General features: G+C 43.1%; 1 protein-coding gene and 1 non-coding gene across 2 annotated transcripts; both read right to left on the reverse strand.

Annotated features, from left to right (window-relative positions):
• Nucleotides 1–1682: 1682 nt before the first annotated feature.
• On the reverse strand, nt 1683–6357 carry WNT8A (Wnt family member 8A). Its single transcript, XM_055431258.2, has 6 exons — nt 6290–6357; nt 6160–6193; nt 5792–5930; nt 4570–4695; nt 3442–3584; nt 1683–2228 (listed from the first exon to the last, which is right to left on the reverse strand). Exons 1-6 carry the CDS (start codon nt 6355–6357, stop codon nt 1683–1685), a joined length of 1056 nt encoding a protein of 351 aa, XP_055287233.2.
• A 9951-nt stretch (nt 6358–16308) lies between these two features.
• Nucleotides 16309–16443, reverse strand: LOC129559666 (small Cajal body-specific RNA 11). The gene has a single exon (XR_008686608.1).
• Between the last annotated feature and the right edge of the window lie 4849 nt (nt 16444–21292).

Here is a 21292-nt window from a genome sequence, read left to right on the forward strand (position 1 = left end):
TTGAAGACAAAAAATTTGTTTATTGTGGACAAATATAAAAATACAGAAAAACACAAAAAGGAAAACTAACCACTCTGTTTTGGTATTACATGATAGCTAATATTTTTCTGTTTTTAAAACAAGATTGAATTCATTCTGAACATGCTGTTTTGTAACTTTATTCACTTAATTGTATCATGCATGTTTTTCATGTTACCAAATATTTTTCCAGAATATTATTTTAATGGCTAATATTCTACTGTGCAGCCATGACTTAGTTTGCCCTGATGTTGAACATTTAAATTGTTTTTTAAATTTAAAACATTAAGAATGTTTCCCTATTCTTGGTGATCAGTCATTTTACTTATTTATTTAACATAGCTGAGTATCTCTTCCCTGTGGGGTGTTTGGCCTTTGTAGAGAGGGGAGACTCTAAAAGCTGAGATGCTCAGATTTAGGAGACCAGTGGCTGAGCCCCTAGGGCTCTACCCCCACAGATTACCAGTGGAAGATGTAGAAGTGCAAATGAGGAAGGGAGAATCCACAACTTTCCAAGTCTCTTGCCTTGGAGCCCAGCTCCTCCGTGTATAGACACCCCAGGAAGCCTAAGTTGAGAGAGCAAACACACTTTGAATATGGTTCAAGTTCAAAGGGCTTGCTTGTTCCTCAAGTTGCTTAGGTTGCTTTAAAATAATACCTTCTAAATTGAGAAATCTGGATTATTTTCCTATAGGCCAGTACTTGGGTCTGAATTTTATTATCTGATATCTAACACTAATTTCAAGGTTTCTCTTTTAGACTTGTACATCATTGGAATATGGAAGTGGGGTTTCTCATTCCCTTTCTGATCCTAAGGTTTCCAAGGAGAGAAAAAAAAGTCTCAAATATGTATACTAGAAGCATTTATTGCAAAATGAAGTTGAGTTCCCAATTTGGGAAAATACCAAAAGAAAGTTGTTCTATAGCTCTTTTGGGAAAAATCCCTCTTCGGAGGCTTTGACTGGGTAAGTTGTAGTCACCTGTCCACTTACTGTGCCAATCCCTTCTCCATGGCTCCAGAAATGGTTTCTGAGTTGGAAAAGTTGTCAGGTTATATGAGGTGCTGGTTTCCCCAGGAATGGGTAGGGAGAACTTTTCAAAAATGTGCGTTGAGTTAAAAAACCCAACACCAAAAACACGTCCCTATAGGTAGGTGTGTAGTCTCTGCCTCACTTATCTCTGTGAACTTATAGTTGATCTTTCTGGAGCTAGCCAGAGTAGGGGAAGGTTACTCCTTCAGGAGTCTGGACAGAACTCTTCCATTTTTGGCTTCCACCCCCTCTGATTCTTAGCCATACAGCTAGGTTGGATGTGGTCTGAAACTATAGGGGCAAGTATTTTGAAGGTCTTTCTGGATATAGACCCCAAATCAAACTTCCCCTTTAGCAAGCTACAGAATTATAGGCAGAAAGACCAGGAAGTAACTTGCAGAAAAGATGAAATGGGGTCTACCCAAGTTAGGAGGCCCAGATTCCCATTTCAGCTCTGTCAAGAACATGCTGTATCATCTTGGGCCTCCACTTCCCCATGTACAGCAGATATCAAGAGGACTACAGATCAACCCTGTGGTTTTCCAATTGTTTTCCTCATCTTTTCTCTCCAAGAGATAAGCTGTGTCCTCTCCACTGTCATACAACTGAGCAGTAAGTTCCTGTGGGGTGCTGTCAGGCACTGCCCTTGCCCCAGGACCAAGCACTGCCTGGGGAGCGCATGCAGTAGTACTTGCTCACCACATGCCTGCACTGGTCACACTTGACAGTGCAGCACCACTGGAATTTGCAGTTACAGCTGCTGATAGCCTCAGTTCTTCTCTCTTCCACCTGCAGGCCGCATTCTGTGCACAAGCGCTCACAGCTGCATTGCTCCCATCTGGAGGTGTTATGGCTGTTCTGCAGACACTCCCGACCTTCTGTGCCAAAGATGCCCAAGCTGGAATTGTGGGTACAGTAATCAGGTGATTCCTCTAAAAAGATCAGCTCAGCTTCTGCACTAGGAAGGAAGGCCTTGGTGGGTACCCAGTGACCCTCGGCACTGTTCCCAGCCCTTAGCTGCCGTTTATCCATTTCAATTTTCAATGCCCGTTCATACTTGGCCTTTAGGTAGTTGCCCAACTCCCTGAAGTTAGCTAGCTGTAGCCAGCATGTCTGGATGCTACAGCTGCCCGAGATGCCATGACATTTGCAAGTTCTCTTCATGGTGGCTCTCACTGCCTTCAGAGAAAGAAAGAGAGAGGGAGGACAAAAGGAGATTGGCTCTGGGTAGAGAAGATCAAAGGCTAGCAATTAATGGAATATTTTAGAGCTGTGTTTCTTAACTTTAGAGTACATCAGAATTATGAGGGAGGCCTGTGAAAAATACTTATTCCTGGGCCCTACCTCAGATCTTCTCAATTAGGAAGTTCAGGAGTTTAAAGTCTTTGGTATTGGTGATTTTAATGCTCTTCTGTGTGATTCTTATGGAAAAAGCCAGGCAGGTGTTGAGAAGGTGACTGGAGACAGGAAACCTAGGCTTAAGGCCCAACTATATCACTTGTGAGCTTGTTTCTCTTTCTGCCCATAAGATAAAGAATGATGAAGAAAAAAGAAAAGAATGATGAAGAAAGTACTTTGTTAAAAAGAAGATGAAGAAGAAAGTACTCTGTGAACTAAAAGTGAAAAATATGATAATTGGCACTCCGTGTTGCAGCTGGGGGCTAGAGTGTTTGTGGGTGTTTGGATTTGTCTTTTGGGCTCTCTTCCAGAGGGAAGGAAACCTGGAGTCTGAAGCCCTATCCCCAAGGTGGTTACCCATATTGTCGCTTCGAAAAACTCTTCTCTACACTGGGCAGCCAGGACATCTAGGTATAGGTTCAAAGCAAAATTTTTATGCTCTTGGCTCCAAATACAACTAGAATCCAGATTTGAGTTCAGAACACTCCAAGGATTGCTACGCACCCCAGAAGTCTTGGGGGACAGTTGACCTTCCAGAGAAGCTTAGATCAGTCCTAACCTCTCCAGACCCAGAAAGACATTAGGACATAAGTTGTATAATAAACCCTTGTTAATTTCCTAGAACATGCAGTCGAAATGGTTAAAATTTTAAGTCATGGAAGCAAGGCCTTGTATCTGTAGTGTTTTATGTTCTCAGAAACATGCTTGTAGAAGAAGTTAGCATATAAGGTTTAGTGATAAAAGGACTAGACTGGAAGATCTGTGTTCATTGCCTGGTTCTGATGCTAATTGGTTGTATTGCCTTGGCCAAGTGATTGCTCTGCCTTAACTGGTTTTGTCATCCAGAGAATAGGGGTATCTATCCTAGTCCTGCTGGGTGGTGTGGGATGAAACATGTTTGAGACAGCTCTTGATAAGTTGTGAAGGTCTGTACAGATGTGAGACTGTTATAAATGCTCAGCCTGTTGGCTCACTGATCAACTCTTATACGTACCAGCCTGCCTGCCCTGTTGTTATGAAGATTCATCAGGGCTCTGGCATCCTTCCCCTTCTCCAGGCTGTCCACAAAGAGTTTGGAGATTCTTTCCCCAAATTCAACATTGTCACTACAACCTCCCCAGATCCAGCCATGGCCTCCTGCACATAAGAAAAGAGTAAGTTCTGTGTGTAACTTCCTGCTGAGTCCTAGAAGAAGAGTCATGGTCATTTTAGCTGACATAGCCAAACCATCCCCAAGAGTTGTAGAAGTGTGTAAAGCTATAGCTAAAAGTGAAACAGGGAGGGAATTCCCTGGCAGTCCAGTGATTAGGACTCCGTGCTCTCACTGTCATGGCCTGGGTTCAATCCCTGGTCAGGGAATTAAGATCCCACAAACTGCGCAGTATGGTCAAAAAAAAAAAAAAAAAGTGAGACAGGGAAATGTAGTTATTTAGAGTGGGAATGGGGGTAGGGGGCAGTCCTAAAGTCTAAAGTCAACTGCCCACCCTTCAGGTACTCCCCAGCTCTAGACAATTCAACTCCATACCCAAAGCAAAATTAGGATGTTGGGGCTGGTCCAGATGATCTCAAAGGTTCATTGCTGTTCATTCTAGAATTCTGTATCATTATTGTACAGTAGTTTTGTTAGAGCTATCTCCTCCCTCATTAGTGACAAATATGAATAAGGATTTTCCAGACAAGAATCCTGGAGTGGATTTCCATTTCCTTCTTCAGGGGATCTTCCGAACCCAGGGATCAAACCCAGGTCTCCCACATTGCATGCAGACTCTTTACTGTCTGAGCCATCAGGGAAGGCCTATAAGTCTCTTAGGCTATCTGCAAATAATTTGATAGCTGTGGATTATGGACAAGCCATTCTAAGCCTGAAATATGAGGGTTAGCTTTAAACTCTTTGGCCTCCTCCTTCCTAGATGCCTTGTTGATTTTAGAGCTTGGTGCTACTTGCTTATCCTCTAATCATCTTAGCAGAGTCTGGATCTAGAAGCGCCCACCAAGGAAATTTCTGCTGGGGTTTAGGGGTTTGAAGAAGCTTTGTCTCTCAGGCTTTCTCTGGAAGACTTTAGCTTATGCTCAGCTCTAAATCCCTTACCTTTTCCCACACCCATCAGAGGGCACAACTTACCTGTTTTACCATTTTTTGACTCATCACAGCCACAGTTTTCAAAGTCACCCATGCTACAGTTCTTTGTGATGGTGTACATGACTCCAGCAGAGCTGATAGCGTGAATGAAAGAAGTCTCCCTGGTAGCTTTGAAAAGAAAGAGGGAACTGGAAACTAGAACCCTGATGACTCAAAGCAGGGGCTTTCAAAAAGCAATGCCATTCCTTCTTTGGGTTTATTAAGAGGATGTTATTCTGCTTGAGAGAACAGTACATGCTTTCCCAGCATCCTTACTTCATACCGGCAGGAATGAGCATCCCCATGCTACAGATGGGGAAAATAAAGCCCAGAGAGAAAGTAATGAAACTGAGGCCACTCTCCTCACCAATTATGGCATTGGGACCAGGACCCAGTTCCCCTGATAATCCAGCCTAGGCCTCTGTTCATTAGCCATTGCTTCTGGTCCTCAGGCAGTAAGGATTCAGGGCTATGAGGCTGGCTTATGAAAGAGAGAAGGGCATTTTTCTTCTGAGATGGAGCTGGAGCCATGTAATAATTATAATGATAACACTTATTATAATGATAATCTTACTAAGGCCTTATAAACTTGTCCCATGCTGTTTCTCACCCTATTTGTTGAGTATGCCACAGGAAGATACTTTTCCCCTCATTTTCTTTACCCCATTCCCCTCAACCTTCCTCAGGAAACTCTTCATTAATCATTTCTACATAAGTGATTTTCTTGCAAATTACTATACATAAACAGCTGCACAGGTACATCATGCGCGCACACACACACACCACACACACACACACACTCCACATGAGGCATAGCTCAGTGGGATCTCTCAGCTTCTTTGTTGTTTGGATTTTATGACAGTTGAAATTCCCTCAGGGGCTACAACACTGACTCCTTTCCTCATTTTTATTTCATGCAAATATAAGTGTGTACAAACACAAATACAACATGAATTGAAAAAATAGAGTAATTACACTTATATATAGATACCTTTGTGTTCACCTCATTCAACCCTTACAACACTCCTGGTGAACTAAACAGCTGACCTTATTGACCCCAGGGATAGCACTGAGGTTCAGAGAAGGGGAAATAACCCGCAACAGGGAAGTGGCAGATCACTGATAACTTTTTCATTTCCCTGCACACATACATGTTACACATACTACATACTACACGCCCAACTTCATGGACATATACCCCCTTGTATAGGTTGCACAAACTTACCACTTCTTAGCCTGTTGTGAGTGGAGAGCTGGAGAGCATTTTCAGGGCAGTTCCAGCGTTCCCAAGCAAATTGGAATTTGCACTCCTCGATGCCACTCTGGGCGCCCAGGGCCACACTGGTGGTATAGGTCAGATAGGCCTAGCAAAGGGAAAAGGTGCGAGCTTCAGCCCTGGCTCTCATCAGGTCGTCTGGGTCAGAAGGTAGACACAGGAATCAATTGGGTTAGCTCTCCATTAGGCAATGATTGGTCATAGGTTCCTCTGAGTGTCTGACTTCTGACACTGTCTCCCCTCCCGTCTTTTCTTTCCACAGAAGAGTTCCCTTAGGAACATGAATGGGTAAAAACAGGAGCAGGAGACCATCCTACCTTGGGCCCTGTTATCAGGAAATTGTTCACTGACCTACCAAAAAGAGAAAAAGTGAGGCAGTTGGTGAATAGGGATGAGATAGTGGAAGCTTCCTTGGTGAGGAGTGAACAGTGGGAGGGAAGGACTTACCAAGCAGAGGCACTGAAGGTTACATAGCATATGCCCACAGCCACTCTGAGCATAAGTAGGTCCCCCATGGCCCTTGCCACCCCCAGAAGACCAAGTCTAGCCCAGGGCCAAGTCCAGAGAAGTGAGGAGAGGGCAGGGTCTTTCTCAGTATTTATGTAGGGAAATGCTGAATGGCCAAGGGATGAAAAATCAACAGCTCTTCTCATTTGTCCCTCACTGGCAGGGCTGCAGAAACCACTAACCCAATGAGGGACCAGGGAGGAGGGATTCAGCCCAAAGCCTGCAAGGGAAACCCCGCCCTGCCCCGCCCTGCCAACCCTTCTTCCCTCCCAGGCTGACAGAGGAGCTGAAACCTTTTCCTGCTCAGGAGGTTTCTACCCTCTATAAGTCAGACTTCTTTCTCTTCCTGCTCAAGGGCTCATTAATTAGAATTTTGTAGCCCAGAGAAGACAAGTTTCTTTGTCTCTGCAGAATTAACTCTGCTAATTCTGAAGATAGGTCACCTCTCCCTCAAAGTTATGGGGTTCTCATTCATTAATGAGACCCCACTCCTTACCCTGCCTTCCTCCTCAGGGTGTTAACAATTATAGAGGAACTCTATCTGGAGTTCTCTCCTACTTGTTCTACCCAAGTAAACAAGTGCACCCTTCTTGCCTCCTCCCTTGGTGACTGTAAAGTGGTGTGAGACCCTGGAGCAGACACCTCTGCAACAGTCCCTTCTACCATATTCTACCAGAATAAGTGCAAGTAAGTGTCCTCTGTTCCTAGTAGGCCTGCAACTTTGTATTTGTTAGAACTCCAGTTTGTTATTGTTGCTCAGTCACTCAGTTGTATCCCACTCTTTGAGACCCCATGGACAGCAATTCACCAGACTTCCCTGTCCTTCACCATCTCCTGGAGCTTGCTCAAACTCATGTCCATTGAGTCAGTGATGCCATCCAACGATCTCATCCTCTGTTGTCCCCTTCCCCTCCTGCCTTCAATCTTTCCCAGCATCAGGGTCTTTTCTAATGAGTCGACTCTTCACATCTGGTGGCCAAAGTATTGCAGCTTCAGCTGCAGCATCAGTCCTTCCAATGGATATTCAGGGTTGGTTTCTTTAGAAGGGAACAGCTACCCACTCCAGTATTCTGGCCTTAAGAATTCCATGGACTGTGTAGTCCATGGGCTCACAAAGAGTCGGACATGACTGAGCGACTTTCACTTCACTTCCTTTAGGATTGACTGGTTTGATCTCTTTGCAGTCCAAGGGCACAGAGTTTTCCAGTTTGTTAACTGCTGTATATGTAAGAATCAACCTTTGGGCCACCCAGGGCTATATTTGAAAAGACTGATGCTTTTCTTTCGGATCCCACTTTGTTGCTAGGACGTAAGCTCAGCCTTAGGCAGGAATCTGTCTTTAAGATTCACTTTGTATTCTTAGTGCTGAAGAAGATGCCTCAATGAATGAATACACGAGTGAAGAAATAAATGAATGAAAGAGTCTGTGACCCCAGGAGAACCCGAGGCTTTGTTAGATAGGGCTGGTACTGCAAGGAAGGGATGGAGACCTTCCTTGCTTGGTGAAGCTCTTCCTGAGGCTGAGGGAGGCAGGCTAAAGGGATGCAGAGGAGAAATATGAACAGGAAGTTACTGTCCTGACTCAGTACCCTGTGACCATAATCCAAGTCACTTCACAGCACTCTGGACTGGATTTGGATGAGAAAGGGAGGTCAGAAATCACCCACCAAAAAAAAAGAAAGATCCTCCACCAAAGGAGTTCCAGGGACCAAGACGTCCCAGGGCCTTTTTAGTGCAGTGCACTCAAAGTATGGACTGGGATCAGTGTCAGCCTGCAAACTGTTATCTTTATGTCACAAGATAAGTACAGAAATGAGAATGTTTAGAGATTTTTATAGCAATTTGACAGAGTGATTTGATATATGTTGAAATCTAATAATAAGAAATTTGGGCTTCTATCCTGTCTTTTTTTCTATTTCATTTCTCTAGGAGGATGAGTGCGAATATCTCAAATGCAAAACGTCCTTAATGCACTAAAGCTCTGGCTCTTAACCCAGCCTGTTCTCTTCCTTTGCTTGCTTGTAGGATTCTCTCCTTGGGGAAAAGAGATGTCCCACACTGGGTCACTTGGGAAAAGCTCACCAAGTTTGCCTCAGTGGGCTCTTCTCTGTTTTCTACCTTTCCCAATCAAGAATCTCATGTTCAGACCTGACACTGATATAATATTGTAAGTCAATGATACTTAAAAAAAAAAAAAAAAGAATCTATTGTGTAACTGTCACTTAAGACAGTGAGGTTGATTTCCATGCCACTGTCTGTGTGGTCAGAACAGGGGTCACATTAGACCTGAGGAATCCCACATTCCCCTTGAAAGAGTTTTAGGAGTGATTCCACATTCACTTCCTGCGTATGAGTAACTGGATCTTATTCTTCTGTGCTCTCCATAGCACTTGGCATTTCATTGGTACTCTATAAAGATATTCTTTAATTTTCTAGGAAGGAAGGTGGTGGTGAGCCTTTTGTGTGTAAACCTTGTGCTCACATTTTCTGAAGATCATATAATTTCTCTAAGTGGAATTCCTAAATGGAATGTTAGGAATGTTAAAGAAAGGTCTTTAGGTCTTTAGGATGTTAAAGAAAGGTCTTTCCTTCAGGTATTAGGAACTTTGGACAATGACCACTAACTTGTTATGTGACCTTGGGCAAGCCATTTACTATCACGTGAACTCAGTTACTTCATCTGTAAAATGAGGCAGTTGGGAAGATGTTGAATGTTGAATGACCTCTAAGGATTTTACCAGCTTTCTTCCATGCTATTATCCTAGTTTTAAGATTTACAAGATTTATTAATCTTGGAGGTGATTGTACGCCAGAGATGGGAAGGTCTTGTCTTCTCTGTCAGCATGGTACTCTAATATATCTTTAAATCCTTCGGTTGGCCAGCTAGATAACCCTGTAGGATAGATACCTAGAGGGCAACCAATGTCTCCTTCAGAGTCCTTTGGGACCCTGTCTACATAAGATCTCTGTGCTAGACTGACCAATAGTCATTCACTGTGGTAAAAGGTCTCCTGGAAGGAGAGAAAGCCAGAGATAGATACTCCACACTGAAGTCTACTTGCAGCCAAGTCTATTTATAGCCAACCTGTGCGTCCATTTCCTTAAACTCAACTTTATTATCTCATTAGGCTTTTGTTTTGTTTTTTTCATGTGAACCATTTTAAAAATCTTTATTGAACTTGTTACGATATTGCTTCTACTTCCTCTACCAGGGATTGAACCCATACCCCATGCATTGAAAGGCAAAGTCTTAACCACCGGACCATCAGGGAAGTCCCTCATTAGTTGTTTTTTCCCCCTTTTAAAATATTTTATTTATTTATTTTTGCCTGCGCTGGGTCTCTGTTGCTTTGCATGGGCTTTTCTCTAGTTGCAGGGAGTGGGGGCTACTGTTCATTGCAGAGCATGGGCTTCTCATTGCAGTGGCTTCTCTTGTTGCAGAGCACAGGCTCTAGGCACTCAAGCTTCCTCAGTTGTAGCTCTTGGGCTCAGTAGTTGTGGCACATGAGCTTAGTTGCTCTGTGGCATGTGGAATCTTCCTGGATCAGGGATCAAACCTGTATCCTTTGCATTGGCAGGTGAATTCTTATCCGCTGAGCCACCAGGGAAGTACCCTCATTAGTTTTTAGATGATGATTCAATTCTTGGTTTCTCTCTTAGGAATGGAAATCAGGAACTGGAAAAGTGGAAACAGTGACAGATTTTATTTTCTTGGGCTCCAAAATCACTGTGGATGGTGACCGCAGCCACAAGATTAAAAGAAACTTGCTCCTTGGAAAGAAAACTGACAAACCTAGATAGCGTATTAAAAAGCAGAAGCATCACTTTGGCAAAAAAGGCCCATATAGTCAAAGCTGTGGTTTTCCAGTAGTCATGTACAGATGTGGGAGTCTGACCATAAAGAAGGCTAGGTTCCAAAGAATTGATGCTTTTTAACTGAGGTGCTAGAGAAGACCCTTGAGAGTCCCTTGGACAGCAAGAAGGTCAAACCAGTCAATCTTAAAGGAAATCAACCCTGAATACTCAATGGAAGGACTGATGCTGAAGCTCTAATACTTTGGCCTCCTGATGCAAAGAGCCAACTCACTGGAAAACACCCTGAGGCTGGGGGAAATTGAGGGCAAGAGAAGAAGGGGTGACAGAGGATGAGATGATTGGATGGCATCACCGTCTCAACGGACATGAGTTTGAGCAAAGTCTGGAAGATAGTGAAGGACAGGGAAGCCTGGTGTGCTGCAGTCCATGGGGTCTCAAAGAGTCCGACACAACTTAGTGACTGAACAACAATGACCAGACAAACAGGATAGTGGTGTCTCTGAACTAGTGGTGTGCTGGTAGATATTCAGCAACCAGTGTCAGTGTGACAGGAGCCGTGATTGGCCGTGTTTGCTGATTTGCATGGAGTACATACTCCTACCATGGCTGATTTCAAACTGCCAATGTGGACTTGGAAAGAAGAATAGTTGCACATTATTATACAGTTATTTTTATCATAGATATAATAGATGTAAATAACCTTAATGGTATAGATAATAGTGAAGTCTAGTAAAATAACTGGGAAAGGATAAATTTTAAGTACTTATCTTTGTTTTTGTTTTTTGGCTGTGCAATGTGACTTACGGAATTTTAGTTCTGGGCCCCAACAGTGAGAGCACTGAGTCCTAATCACCAGACTACCAGTGAATTCCCCTTTTCCCCCTTTGCTTTTAATATAATTTATTTATAAATTAATTATAAACAAATGGCAAGCCACTCCAGTACTCTTGCCTAGAAAATCCCATGGATGGAGGAGCCTGGTAGGCTGCAGTCCGTGGGGTCACTAAGGGTCGGACACGACTGAACGACTTCACTTTCACACATTGGAGAAGGAAATGGCAACCCACTCCAGTGTTTTTGCCTGGAGAATCCCAGGGACGGGGGAGCCTGGTGGGCTGCCGTCTATGGGGTCACACAGAGTCGGACACGACTGAAGTGACTTAGCAGCAGCAGCAGCAGCAGCAGCAACTTGTTTTTATTATATATAATATATAATTTATTTATAGATATATATTATTATATAAATAATTTTATAAATAAATTAATCACTCAGTCGTATCTGACTCCTTGCTACCCCATAGACGGTATAGTCCATGGAATTCTCCAAGCCAGAATACTGATGTTGGTAGCCTTTCCCTTCTCCAGGGGATCTTCCCAGCCCAGGGATCAAGCCCAGGTCTCCCACCTTACAGGCAGATTCTTTACCAGCAGAGCCACAAGGAAAGCCCATTTATTTAAAAGTTTAACTGTAAGTTTATATACTTTAATTTTAATAACAGCTGTGTTTAACAAGCAGTTTGCAAAATTCTGGTCTGTGTTGTCGTTTAATCACTAAGTTGTGTCTGACTCTTTGTGACCCCATGGACTGTAGCCCTCCAGGTTCCTCTGTCCATGGTATTTCCCAGGCAAGAATACTGGAGTGGGTTGCCATTTCTTTCTCCAGGGGTTCTTCCCCAACCAGGGATTGAAACTGCATCTTCTGCATTGACTGGTGAGTTCATTACCATTGAGTCTCCAGGGAAGCCCATATCTAACTATACTGTAGAACATCAAGTGGTAAGTGGAATGCAATAATAAATGCAGTATATTCCACTGGAATGGTATTCATAGAGATAGAGAGCAGTAGGACAGGATAATCCTGAAGGCCCCTTCCACCTCATGTTCCAGGAGGTTGAGATTCCAGGAGTCTCAGGGGAGCACTGGGGGTAGTAATCAATGAGGAGTAAGCCAGAGTTCACCCTTGCTGTGCCCAGCTTTCAGGAAATCTAGAGACTATTTATAGAGCCACAGAGTGTCTAAGCTAGAGGGTTCCATTTTTACAAGGATGTAACTGAGGCCCAGAGAAAGAGAGAGAATTTACTCAGGGTTACAGAGTGAATTGGGGCAAAGAGACCTTGAGGGTACCATCCTGGTTTGCCTAGGATTGAAGTGTTTGCAGTGGTGTGGGGACTTTCAATGCTTAAACCAGAACAATCTTGGGTAAACCAGGATGGTTGTTCACCCTTTGGTGACTATAGTATGTATCCTAAGTTAATGCTTCCTCTTAATGTGCTTTCTCACTAAACTCCCCAAATCTCTAGTTCCCCCTCATTTCTTTTCCAGGCTCCTTTGCCAGGACTCTTGAGATTAGAGGGGCTGTTTAGACTGTGGAGCAAGTTGGGGGTGTGTGTGTGGGAGTTGAGTGAGAGGGCGGAGGTGGTTGGAGAATGCCAGAAGAGAAAGAGATAGGATTTCTGACTTTTAACACTCCTCTGCTAATTAGATAAGGGGCGGAGATGGGGGGTGGAGAGAATGAGCCTCCACGCATATTCTTCTGAGCAGTGACACTGAGCAGAGCTCAGGAATTTTTAATCTCTGATCTCCACCCCTTCTCCCTGGAAGCTTGTCTCTTCCCACCCCCTGGTGACTCCCAGTCCAAATGCCACAGCTGCTTGAGCTCCTGGCCCTCCCTTTTAGCTCCTGATCCCCCAATTTAGCCTCAATGACTTGCAAAGTTCCTCAACAATATGCCCAGAGAAGGAAGAGGAGAATATTTCAATTTTCCCTTTGAGATCTCAGGTTCCAGGTGTGGGGAAGAAAACAGGCCTTCCTGTGTGGAAAATGGGAGCAGTTGCTGGAACACATGGGCCTGTGAGAGCTGGGACACGTGAGAGAGGATAAATCTGCAAGCCACGACTGGATGTTTCTAGCCTGAAGGTATATTTCTTCCATCACTTGGGAAGCTCCTTAGGACTTGGCATTGTCAATCCCAACCATATAGGAATCTCTTCAAGGATAGTAGCACATTCTCCTGTCAAACTGAGGTGCCCAGATGGCAGAAGCTGCATCACCTCAGTTCAGTTCAGTCGCTCAGTTCTGCCTGACTCTTTGTGACCCCATGGACTGCAGCACGCCAGGCTTCCCAGGCACCAACTCCCAGAGCTCACTCAAACTCGTCGAGTCAGTGATGCCATCCAACCATCTCATCCTTTGCCATCCCCTTCTCCTCCCACCTTCAGTCTTTTCTAGAATATGGGTCTTATCCAATGCGTCGGTTCTTCACATCAGGTGGCCAAAGTATTGGAGTTTCAGCTTCAGCATCAGTCCTTACAATGAACATTCAGGACTCATTTCCTTTAGGATGGACTGGTTGGAACTCCTTGCAGTCCAAGGGACTCTCAAGAGTCTTCTCCAACACCATAGTTCAAAATCGTCAGTTCTTTGGCACTCAGCTTTCTGTATAGTCCAACTCTCACATCCATATATGACTACTGGAAAAACCATAGCTTCGACTAGACAGACCTTTGTTGGCAAAGTAACGTCTCTGCTTTTTAATATGGTGTCTAGTTTGGTCATAACTTTTCTTCCAAGGATCAAGTATCTTTTAATTTCATGGCTGCAGTCACCATCTGCAGTGTTAGCCGGAAAAGATTTGAAATTGGAGGGGCTCATCCTAGGAGAGATTTCAGTTGGATTAAAACCCCGTTATTATATCTTGTATTCTCTCACTGTTCAAAATGCCCACCTCTGGACGTTGGATAAGACACAGAAATTCCCAGTTAATGTTTCTTGATTGATTGTTGGGGAAGAAAGTATGGAGATGATTGGGGGATTTTATTAGTTTTCAGAGAATATACATCCATCTGTTTATTCTAAAGATACCTGCCTACTTAGTTCTGGCTAGTATTTAGTATTCCACAGTTATGATCTAAGATGAATTATCATTACTTGTTTTTATCCTGGGGGAGCTCTTAGTTTGGTCTGAGAGAGAGGAGCTTAAACAATTCATAGTAATAGAGTGAGATAAAGTACTCTGGAAAGGTTTGAGGGGGAGCAGGGATAATCAGTTAATGCCATAGACAAGGACTTCTGATAGAGATCTGCCATCTGGTGGCAATGAATGGTATACCATGGCTTTGCTGCTCTGATGAGGGTTATAGGACCTCAGTTTCAACCTTTACTGCTGCTGCTGCTAAGTCACTTCATTCGTGTCCGACTCTGTGCGACCCCATAGATGGCAGCCCACCAGGCTTCCCCGTCCCTGGGATTCTCCAGGCAAGAACACTGGAGTGGGTTGCCATTTCCTTCTCCAATGTGTGAAAGTGAAAAGTGAAAGTGAAGTCGCTCAGCCGTGTCCGACTAGTAGGGACGCCATGGACTGCAGCCCACCAGGCTCATCTGTCCATATGCGATTTTCTAGGCAAGAGTACTGGAGTGGCTTGCCATTGCCTTCTCCGAGCCTTTACTGAGCACCCGCCTAATGGGTAGCCAGCCCAGTGGTTGGCAGTGTGATGCATATACATATGCATATTGCTTCTAAGATGACGTTGGTCTTTAAAAAATTCGCAGTGGGCTTGTTGATGTAAAGTATATTTGAAAATGTTGTCAAGCAAATAACATTTTTTATACATGTATAACACTTGATATACACACATGAACTTTAAACTTTGAAGATCGAACCTGGGTCTCCTACATTGCAAGTGGTTTCTTTACTGACTAAGTCATCAGGGAAGCCCTCATCTTTTCTAGTTTAGTTAAATTTACTTAGGTCAGTATTGAGTTATTTACATTATGATCATGTATATTATTTAGAGGAGAGTCATGTAACAAATCAGGCTTACTGTTCTTTCTCTTTATGTCTTTTTGTTTTCCCTGGAATTAACAATATCATTTTTTTGTTGTTGTTTGCTTAGTTTTCTATGTAGTTGACAGCACTTTAGGCCCACATTCTGCCCTTAGCTGAAAGACCTCTTGTTTAGCTCTTGGACTTGCTCCAGTCTGGCTTGGTTACTTCTCTATATATTGCATAGCTATCACCTTAGTGTCTTCTTTCACCATCAAGATGAAGGTTCAGTATATTTCTTCACTTTGTTGCACACCTTGTTTCTTAAATTTTGCGTCTTTCTATTTTTGTTTACTCCCTCATTTTGGTGGATAACATTTTGGTAGCTTCCTGAGAAAGGGTCATAGGAAGCAAATTTTTTGAGAACTCATATACCTGAAAAATTTACTCTCATTTGATTGATATTTAAAATCTTTAAACTACTATTTTGGTAGAGTTTAGAATTATAGATTGGAAATATTCTCCTATAGAATGTTGAGGTAATTGTTCCAATGTCTTCTAGTTTCCAGTGTTGCTGTTGAGAAATCTTATCTTGTCTTGGATGCTAGACAAGCATCTTTTATAGCTTACCTGTGCTTCTCCCCTTCCCCTACCCCTTTAGAAGCTTTTAGAAACGCTTTGTTTAGCCCCAGCACAGTGAAATTTCCCAATGATGTGGCTTTGGTTTAGAACTTTTTAATTTCTGGTGTTTTAGTTTTCTCTTTCTCATTGAAAGAGTCTCTTTCAATCTATAAATATTTCTGTGTGGCCTGATAAACTTTCTGCATCTGGGGTGGACTGAGTAAGATCGATTCCTGCCACTGCTTAGCAGAGACCATCTTCCAGCATGTGACCTCATGTCCCCCTGCCCAACTCAGGAAGTCGAACCAAGGACAAATCAAGGTAGATTACGAAAGGACCATTCTTAAATACTTGAAACTATTGAAAAATGGAGTAGATAAAATACTTTGGTAATAACATTATAGTGAACAATGCTTATATCTAAATGTTCCCAAACTTCTATTAACTTTTTCTTTCACACTCACCCTTCCATTGAAACTGCTGTAGATTACCAGTATCTCCATATTGTCAAATCCAGACTGATGTAGATGATTCACTCTCCAACTTGTACCTTCTGTTTCTTGCAGCTTCCAGGACTTCAGAGATGATTGGTTTTCCTTTTACCTCTGGTTGCTCTGTTTCCATCTGCTTGTTTCTCGTCATTTCTCTGATCTACTAATCTTGGAAAGTCTTGAGGCTCCTTCCTCAGACATCCTCTATTTTTTATCTGTATTTACTCCCACATGGTGATCATTCCAAAATTATACCTTTTTTTTCTTAAATTATCCCCTTTTGCCTTCAAGAGTTAGCCCTACTCTTAGGGCAGACCTCCTGAGAGGGAGATTGCTGCATGTCCTGCCAGACTCCAGAGTTATATCTTTATACCCCACCTAAGTTATATCTTTATAACAGACCCCATCTAAGCTCCAAACTTAAAAAAAAATTGTTTATTTATTTTTTACTGTATCGGGTCTCTGTTGCAGCACTACCATGCGAGGGCTTCTCTCTAGTTGCGGCTCTCTCTGTGGGCTCCAGAGAGCATATAGTCTGTGGCATGTGGTCTCTCCAGCTGAGGTATGTGGGCTCAGTAGTTGTGGTACATGGGTTAGTTGCCCCGAGTCATGTGGGATGTTAGTTCCCTGACCAGGGATTGAACCCCACATTGGAAAGCGGATTCTTAACCATTGGACCACCAGGGAAGTTCCTTTAGACTTGTATATCCAACTGCCTGCTGGACATCCTCCAGGAAGGCCTTATTGGCTATCAAGCAGGCATTTCAAATGTGACATGTCCCAAAGACACACCTGGGATCTTTTGAAGGAGGTCGCCATTATTTTCATTACCTCCACCATAGTTTCAGCCAGTTCAGTTCAGTTCAGTCACTCAGTCATGTCCGACTCTTTGCAACCCCACGAATCACAGCACGCCAGGCCTCCCTGTCCATCACCAATTCCCGAAATTCATTCAAACTCACATTCATTGAGTCGGTGATGCCATCCACCCATCTCATTCTCTGTCGTCCCCTTCTCCTCCTGCCCACAATCCCTCCCAGCATCAGAGTCTCTTCCAGTGAATCAACTCTTCGCATGAGGTGGCCAAAGTATTGGAGTTTCAGCTTTAGCATCAGTCCTTCCAATGAACACCCAGGACTGATCTCCTTTAGAATGGACTGGTTGGATCTCCTTGCAGTCCAAGGGACTCTCAAGAGTCTTCTCCAACACCACAGTTCAAAAGCATCAATTCTTCGGAGATCAGCTTTCTTCACAGTCTAATTCTCACATCCATAGTTTGGCCCCAGGTAAATAGCAGGGAGGGAACACAGCTCTACCCATCAAAAGAAAATTGGATGAAAGATTTACTGAGCAAAGTCCCGCCCATCAGAACAAGACCCAGTTTTCCCCTCAGGCAGTCTCTTCCTTCAGGAAGCTTCCATAAGCCTCTTATCCTTCTCCATCAGAGGGCAGACAGACTGAAAACCACAATCACAGGAAACTAAACAATCTGATCACATGGACCACAGCTTTGTCTAATTCAATGAAACTAAGAGCCATGCCATGTAGGGCCACCCAAGATGGACGGGTCATGATAGAGAGTTCTGACAAAATGTGGTCCACTGGAGAAAGGAATGGCAAACCATTTAAGTATTCTTGCCTTGAGAACCCCATGAACAGTATGAAAAGGCAAAAAGACAGGAGACTGAAAGATGAACTCCCCAGGTTGGTAGGTGCCCAATATGCTGCTGGAGATCAGTTCAGTTCAATCGCTTAGTCATGCCTGACTCTTTGCAACCCCATGGACTGCAGCACGCCAGGCCTCCCTGTCCATCACCAACTCCTGGAGTTTACTCAAACTCATGTCCATTGAGTCGATGATGTCATCCAACCATCTCATCCTCTGTTCCTTCTCCTCCGCCTTCTATCTTTCCCAGCATCAGGGTCTTTTCAAATGAGTCAGTTCTTCGCATCAAGTGGCCAAAGTATTGGAGTTTCAGCTTCAACATCAGTCCTTACAATGAACATTCAGGACTGATCTCCATTAGGATGGACTGGTTGGATCTCCTTGCAGTCCAAGGGACTCTCAAGAGTCTTCTCCGACACCACAGTTCAAAAGCATCAATTCTTCGGCGCTCAGCTTTCTTTATAGTCCAACTCTCACATCCATACATGACTACTGGGAAAGCCATAGCCTTGACTAGACAGACCTTTGTTGGCAAAGTAATGTCTCTGCTTTTTAATATGCTGTCTAGGTTGGTCATAACTTTTCTTCCAAGGAGTAAGCGTCTTTTAATTTCATGGGTGCAGTCACCATCTGCAGTGATTTTGGAGCCCCCCAAAATAAAGTCTGACACTGTTTCCACTGTTTCTCCATCTATTTGCCATGAAGTGACAGGACGGGATGCCATGATCTTTGTTTTCTGAATGTTGAGCTTTAAGCCAACTTTTTCACTCTCCTCCTTCACTTTCATCAAGCAGCTCTTTAGTTCTTCTTCGCTTTCTGCCATAAGGGTGGTGTCATCTGCATATCTGAGGTTATTGATATTTCTCCCAGCTTGATTCCAGCTTGTGCTTCATCCATCTCCACTGGAGATCAGTGGAGAAATAACTCCAGAAGGAATGAAGAGATGGACCCAAAGCAAAAACAACACCCAGTTGTGGATGTGACTGGTGATAGAAGCAAAGTCTGATGTTGTAAAGAGCAATATTGCGTAGGAATCTGGAATGTTAGGTCCATGAATCAAGGCAAATTGGAAGTGGTCAATGGTCAAACAGGAGATGGCAAGAGTGAATGTAGACATTTTAGGAATCAGCAAACTAAAACGGACTGGAATGGATGAATTTAACTCAGATGACCATTATATCTACTACTGTGGGCAAGAATCCCTTAGAAGGAATGGAGTAGCCATCATTGAAGTCAACAAAAGAGTCTGAAATGCAGTACTTGGATGCAAACTCAAAAACGACAGAATGATCTCTGTTCATTTCCAAGGCAAACCATTCAATATCATGGTAATCCAAGTCCATGCCCCGACCAGTAATGCTGAAGATGCTGATGTTGAATGCCTCTATGAAGACCTACAAGGCCTTTTAGAACTAACACCCAAAAAAGATGTCCTTTTCATTATAGGGGACTGGAATGCAAAAGTAGGAAGTCAAGAGATACATGGAGTAATAGGCAAATTTGGCCTTGGAGTGCAGAACGAAGCAGGGCAAAGGCTAATAGAGTTTTTCCAAGAGAATGCACTGGTCATAGCAAACATCCTCTTCCAACTACACAAGAGAAGACTCTACACATGGACATCACCAGATGGTCAATACCAAAATCAGATTGATTATATTCTTTGCAGCCAAAGATGGAGAAGCTCTATACAGTCAGCAAAAACAAGACTGGGAGCTGACTGTGGCTCAGATCATGAACTCCTTATTGCCAAATTCAGACTTAAATTGAAGAAAGTAGGGAAAACCACTAGACCATTCAGGTATGACCTAAATCAAATCCTTTATGATTATATAGTGGAAGTGAGAAATAGATTCAAGGGATTAGATCTGATAGAATGCCTGATGAACTATGGATAGAGGGTCATGACATTGTACAGGAGACAGGGATCAAGACCATCTCCAAGAAAAATAAATGCAAAAAAGGCAAAATGGATGTCTGAGGAGACCTTACAAATAGCTGTGAAAAGAAGAGAAGCAAAAAGCAAAGGAGAAAAGGAAAGATATACCCTTTTGAATGCAGAGTTCCAAAGAATAGCAAGGAAAGATAAGAAAACTTTCCTCAGTGATCAGTGCAAAGAAATAGAGGAAAACAATAGAATGGGAAAGATTAGAGATCTCTTCAAGAAAACTAGAGATACCAAGGGAACATTTCATGCAAAGATTGGCTCGATAAAGGACAGAAATGGTATGGACCTAATAGAAGCAGAAGATATTAAGAAGAGGTGGCAAGAATACACAGAAGAACTATACAAAAAAGATCTTCATGACCCAGATAATCACAGTGGTATGATCACTCACCTAGAGCCAGACATCCTGGAATGCGAGGTCAAGTGGGCTTTAGGAAGTATCACTACAAACAAAGCTAGTGGAGGTGATGGAATTCCAGTTGAGCTACTTCAAATCCTAAAAGATGATGCTGTGAAAGTGCTGTGGCCACAGGACTGGAAAAGGTCAGTTTTTATTCCAATCCCTAAGAAAGGCAATGCTAAAGAATGCTCAAACTACCACACAATTGCACTCATCTCACACCTTAGTAAAGTAATGCTCAATATTCTCCAAGCCAGACTTCAACAGTATGTGAACTGTGAACTTCCAGATGTTCAAGCTGGTTTTAGAAAAGGCAGAGGAACCAGAGATCAAATTGCCAACATCCGATGGATCATGGAGAAAGCAAGAGAGTTCCAGAAAAACATCTATTTCTGCTTTATTGACTACGCCAAAACCTTTAACTGTGTGGATCACAATAAACTGGAAAATTCTTCAAGAGATGGGAATCCCAGACCACCTGACCTGCCTCTTGAGAAATCTGTATGCATGTCAGGAAACACCAGTTAGAACTGGACATGGAACAACAGACTGGTTCCAAATAGGGAAAGGAGTATGTCAAGGCTGTATATTGTCACCCTGCTTATTTAACTTCTATGCAGAGTACATCATGAGAAATGCTGGTCTGGATGAAGCACAAACTGGAATTTAGATTGCCAGGAGAAATATCACTAACCTTAGATATGCAGATGATACTACCCTTATGGCAGAAAGTGAAGAACTAAAGAGCCTCTTGATGAAAGTGAAAGAGGAGAGTGAAAAAGTTGGCTTAAAGCTCAACATTCAGAAAGCTAAGATCATGGCATCTGGTCCCGTCACTTCATGGGAAATAGATGGGGAAACAGTGAAAATAGTGGCTGATTTTATTTTGGGGGGCTCCAAAATCACTGCAGATGGTGACTGCAGCCATGAAATTAAAAGACACTTGCTCCTTGGAAGAAAAGTTAGTTTGACCAACCTAGACAGCATATTAAAAAGCAGAGACATTGCTTTGTTAGCAAAGGTCCATCTAGACAAAGCTATGGTTTTTCCAGTAGTCATGCTTGTATGTGAGAGTTGAACCATAAAGAAAGCTGAGCGCCAAATAATTGATGCTTTTGAACTGTGGAGACTCTTGAGAATCCCTTGGACTTCAAGGAGATCCAACCAGTCCATCCTAAAGGAAATGAGTCCTGAATGTTCATTGTAAGGACTGATGCTGAAGCTGAAGCTCCACTACTTTGG

Source organism: Moschus berezovskii, chromosome 8 (genome assembly GCF_049115385.1).
Source record: "Moschus berezovskii isolate FMDL1 chromosome 8, NW_MosBer_1.0, whole genome shotgun sequence".
Taxonomy (NCBI): Eukaryota; Metazoa; Chordata; class Mammalia; order Artiodactyla; family Moschidae; genus Moschus; species Moschus berezovskii.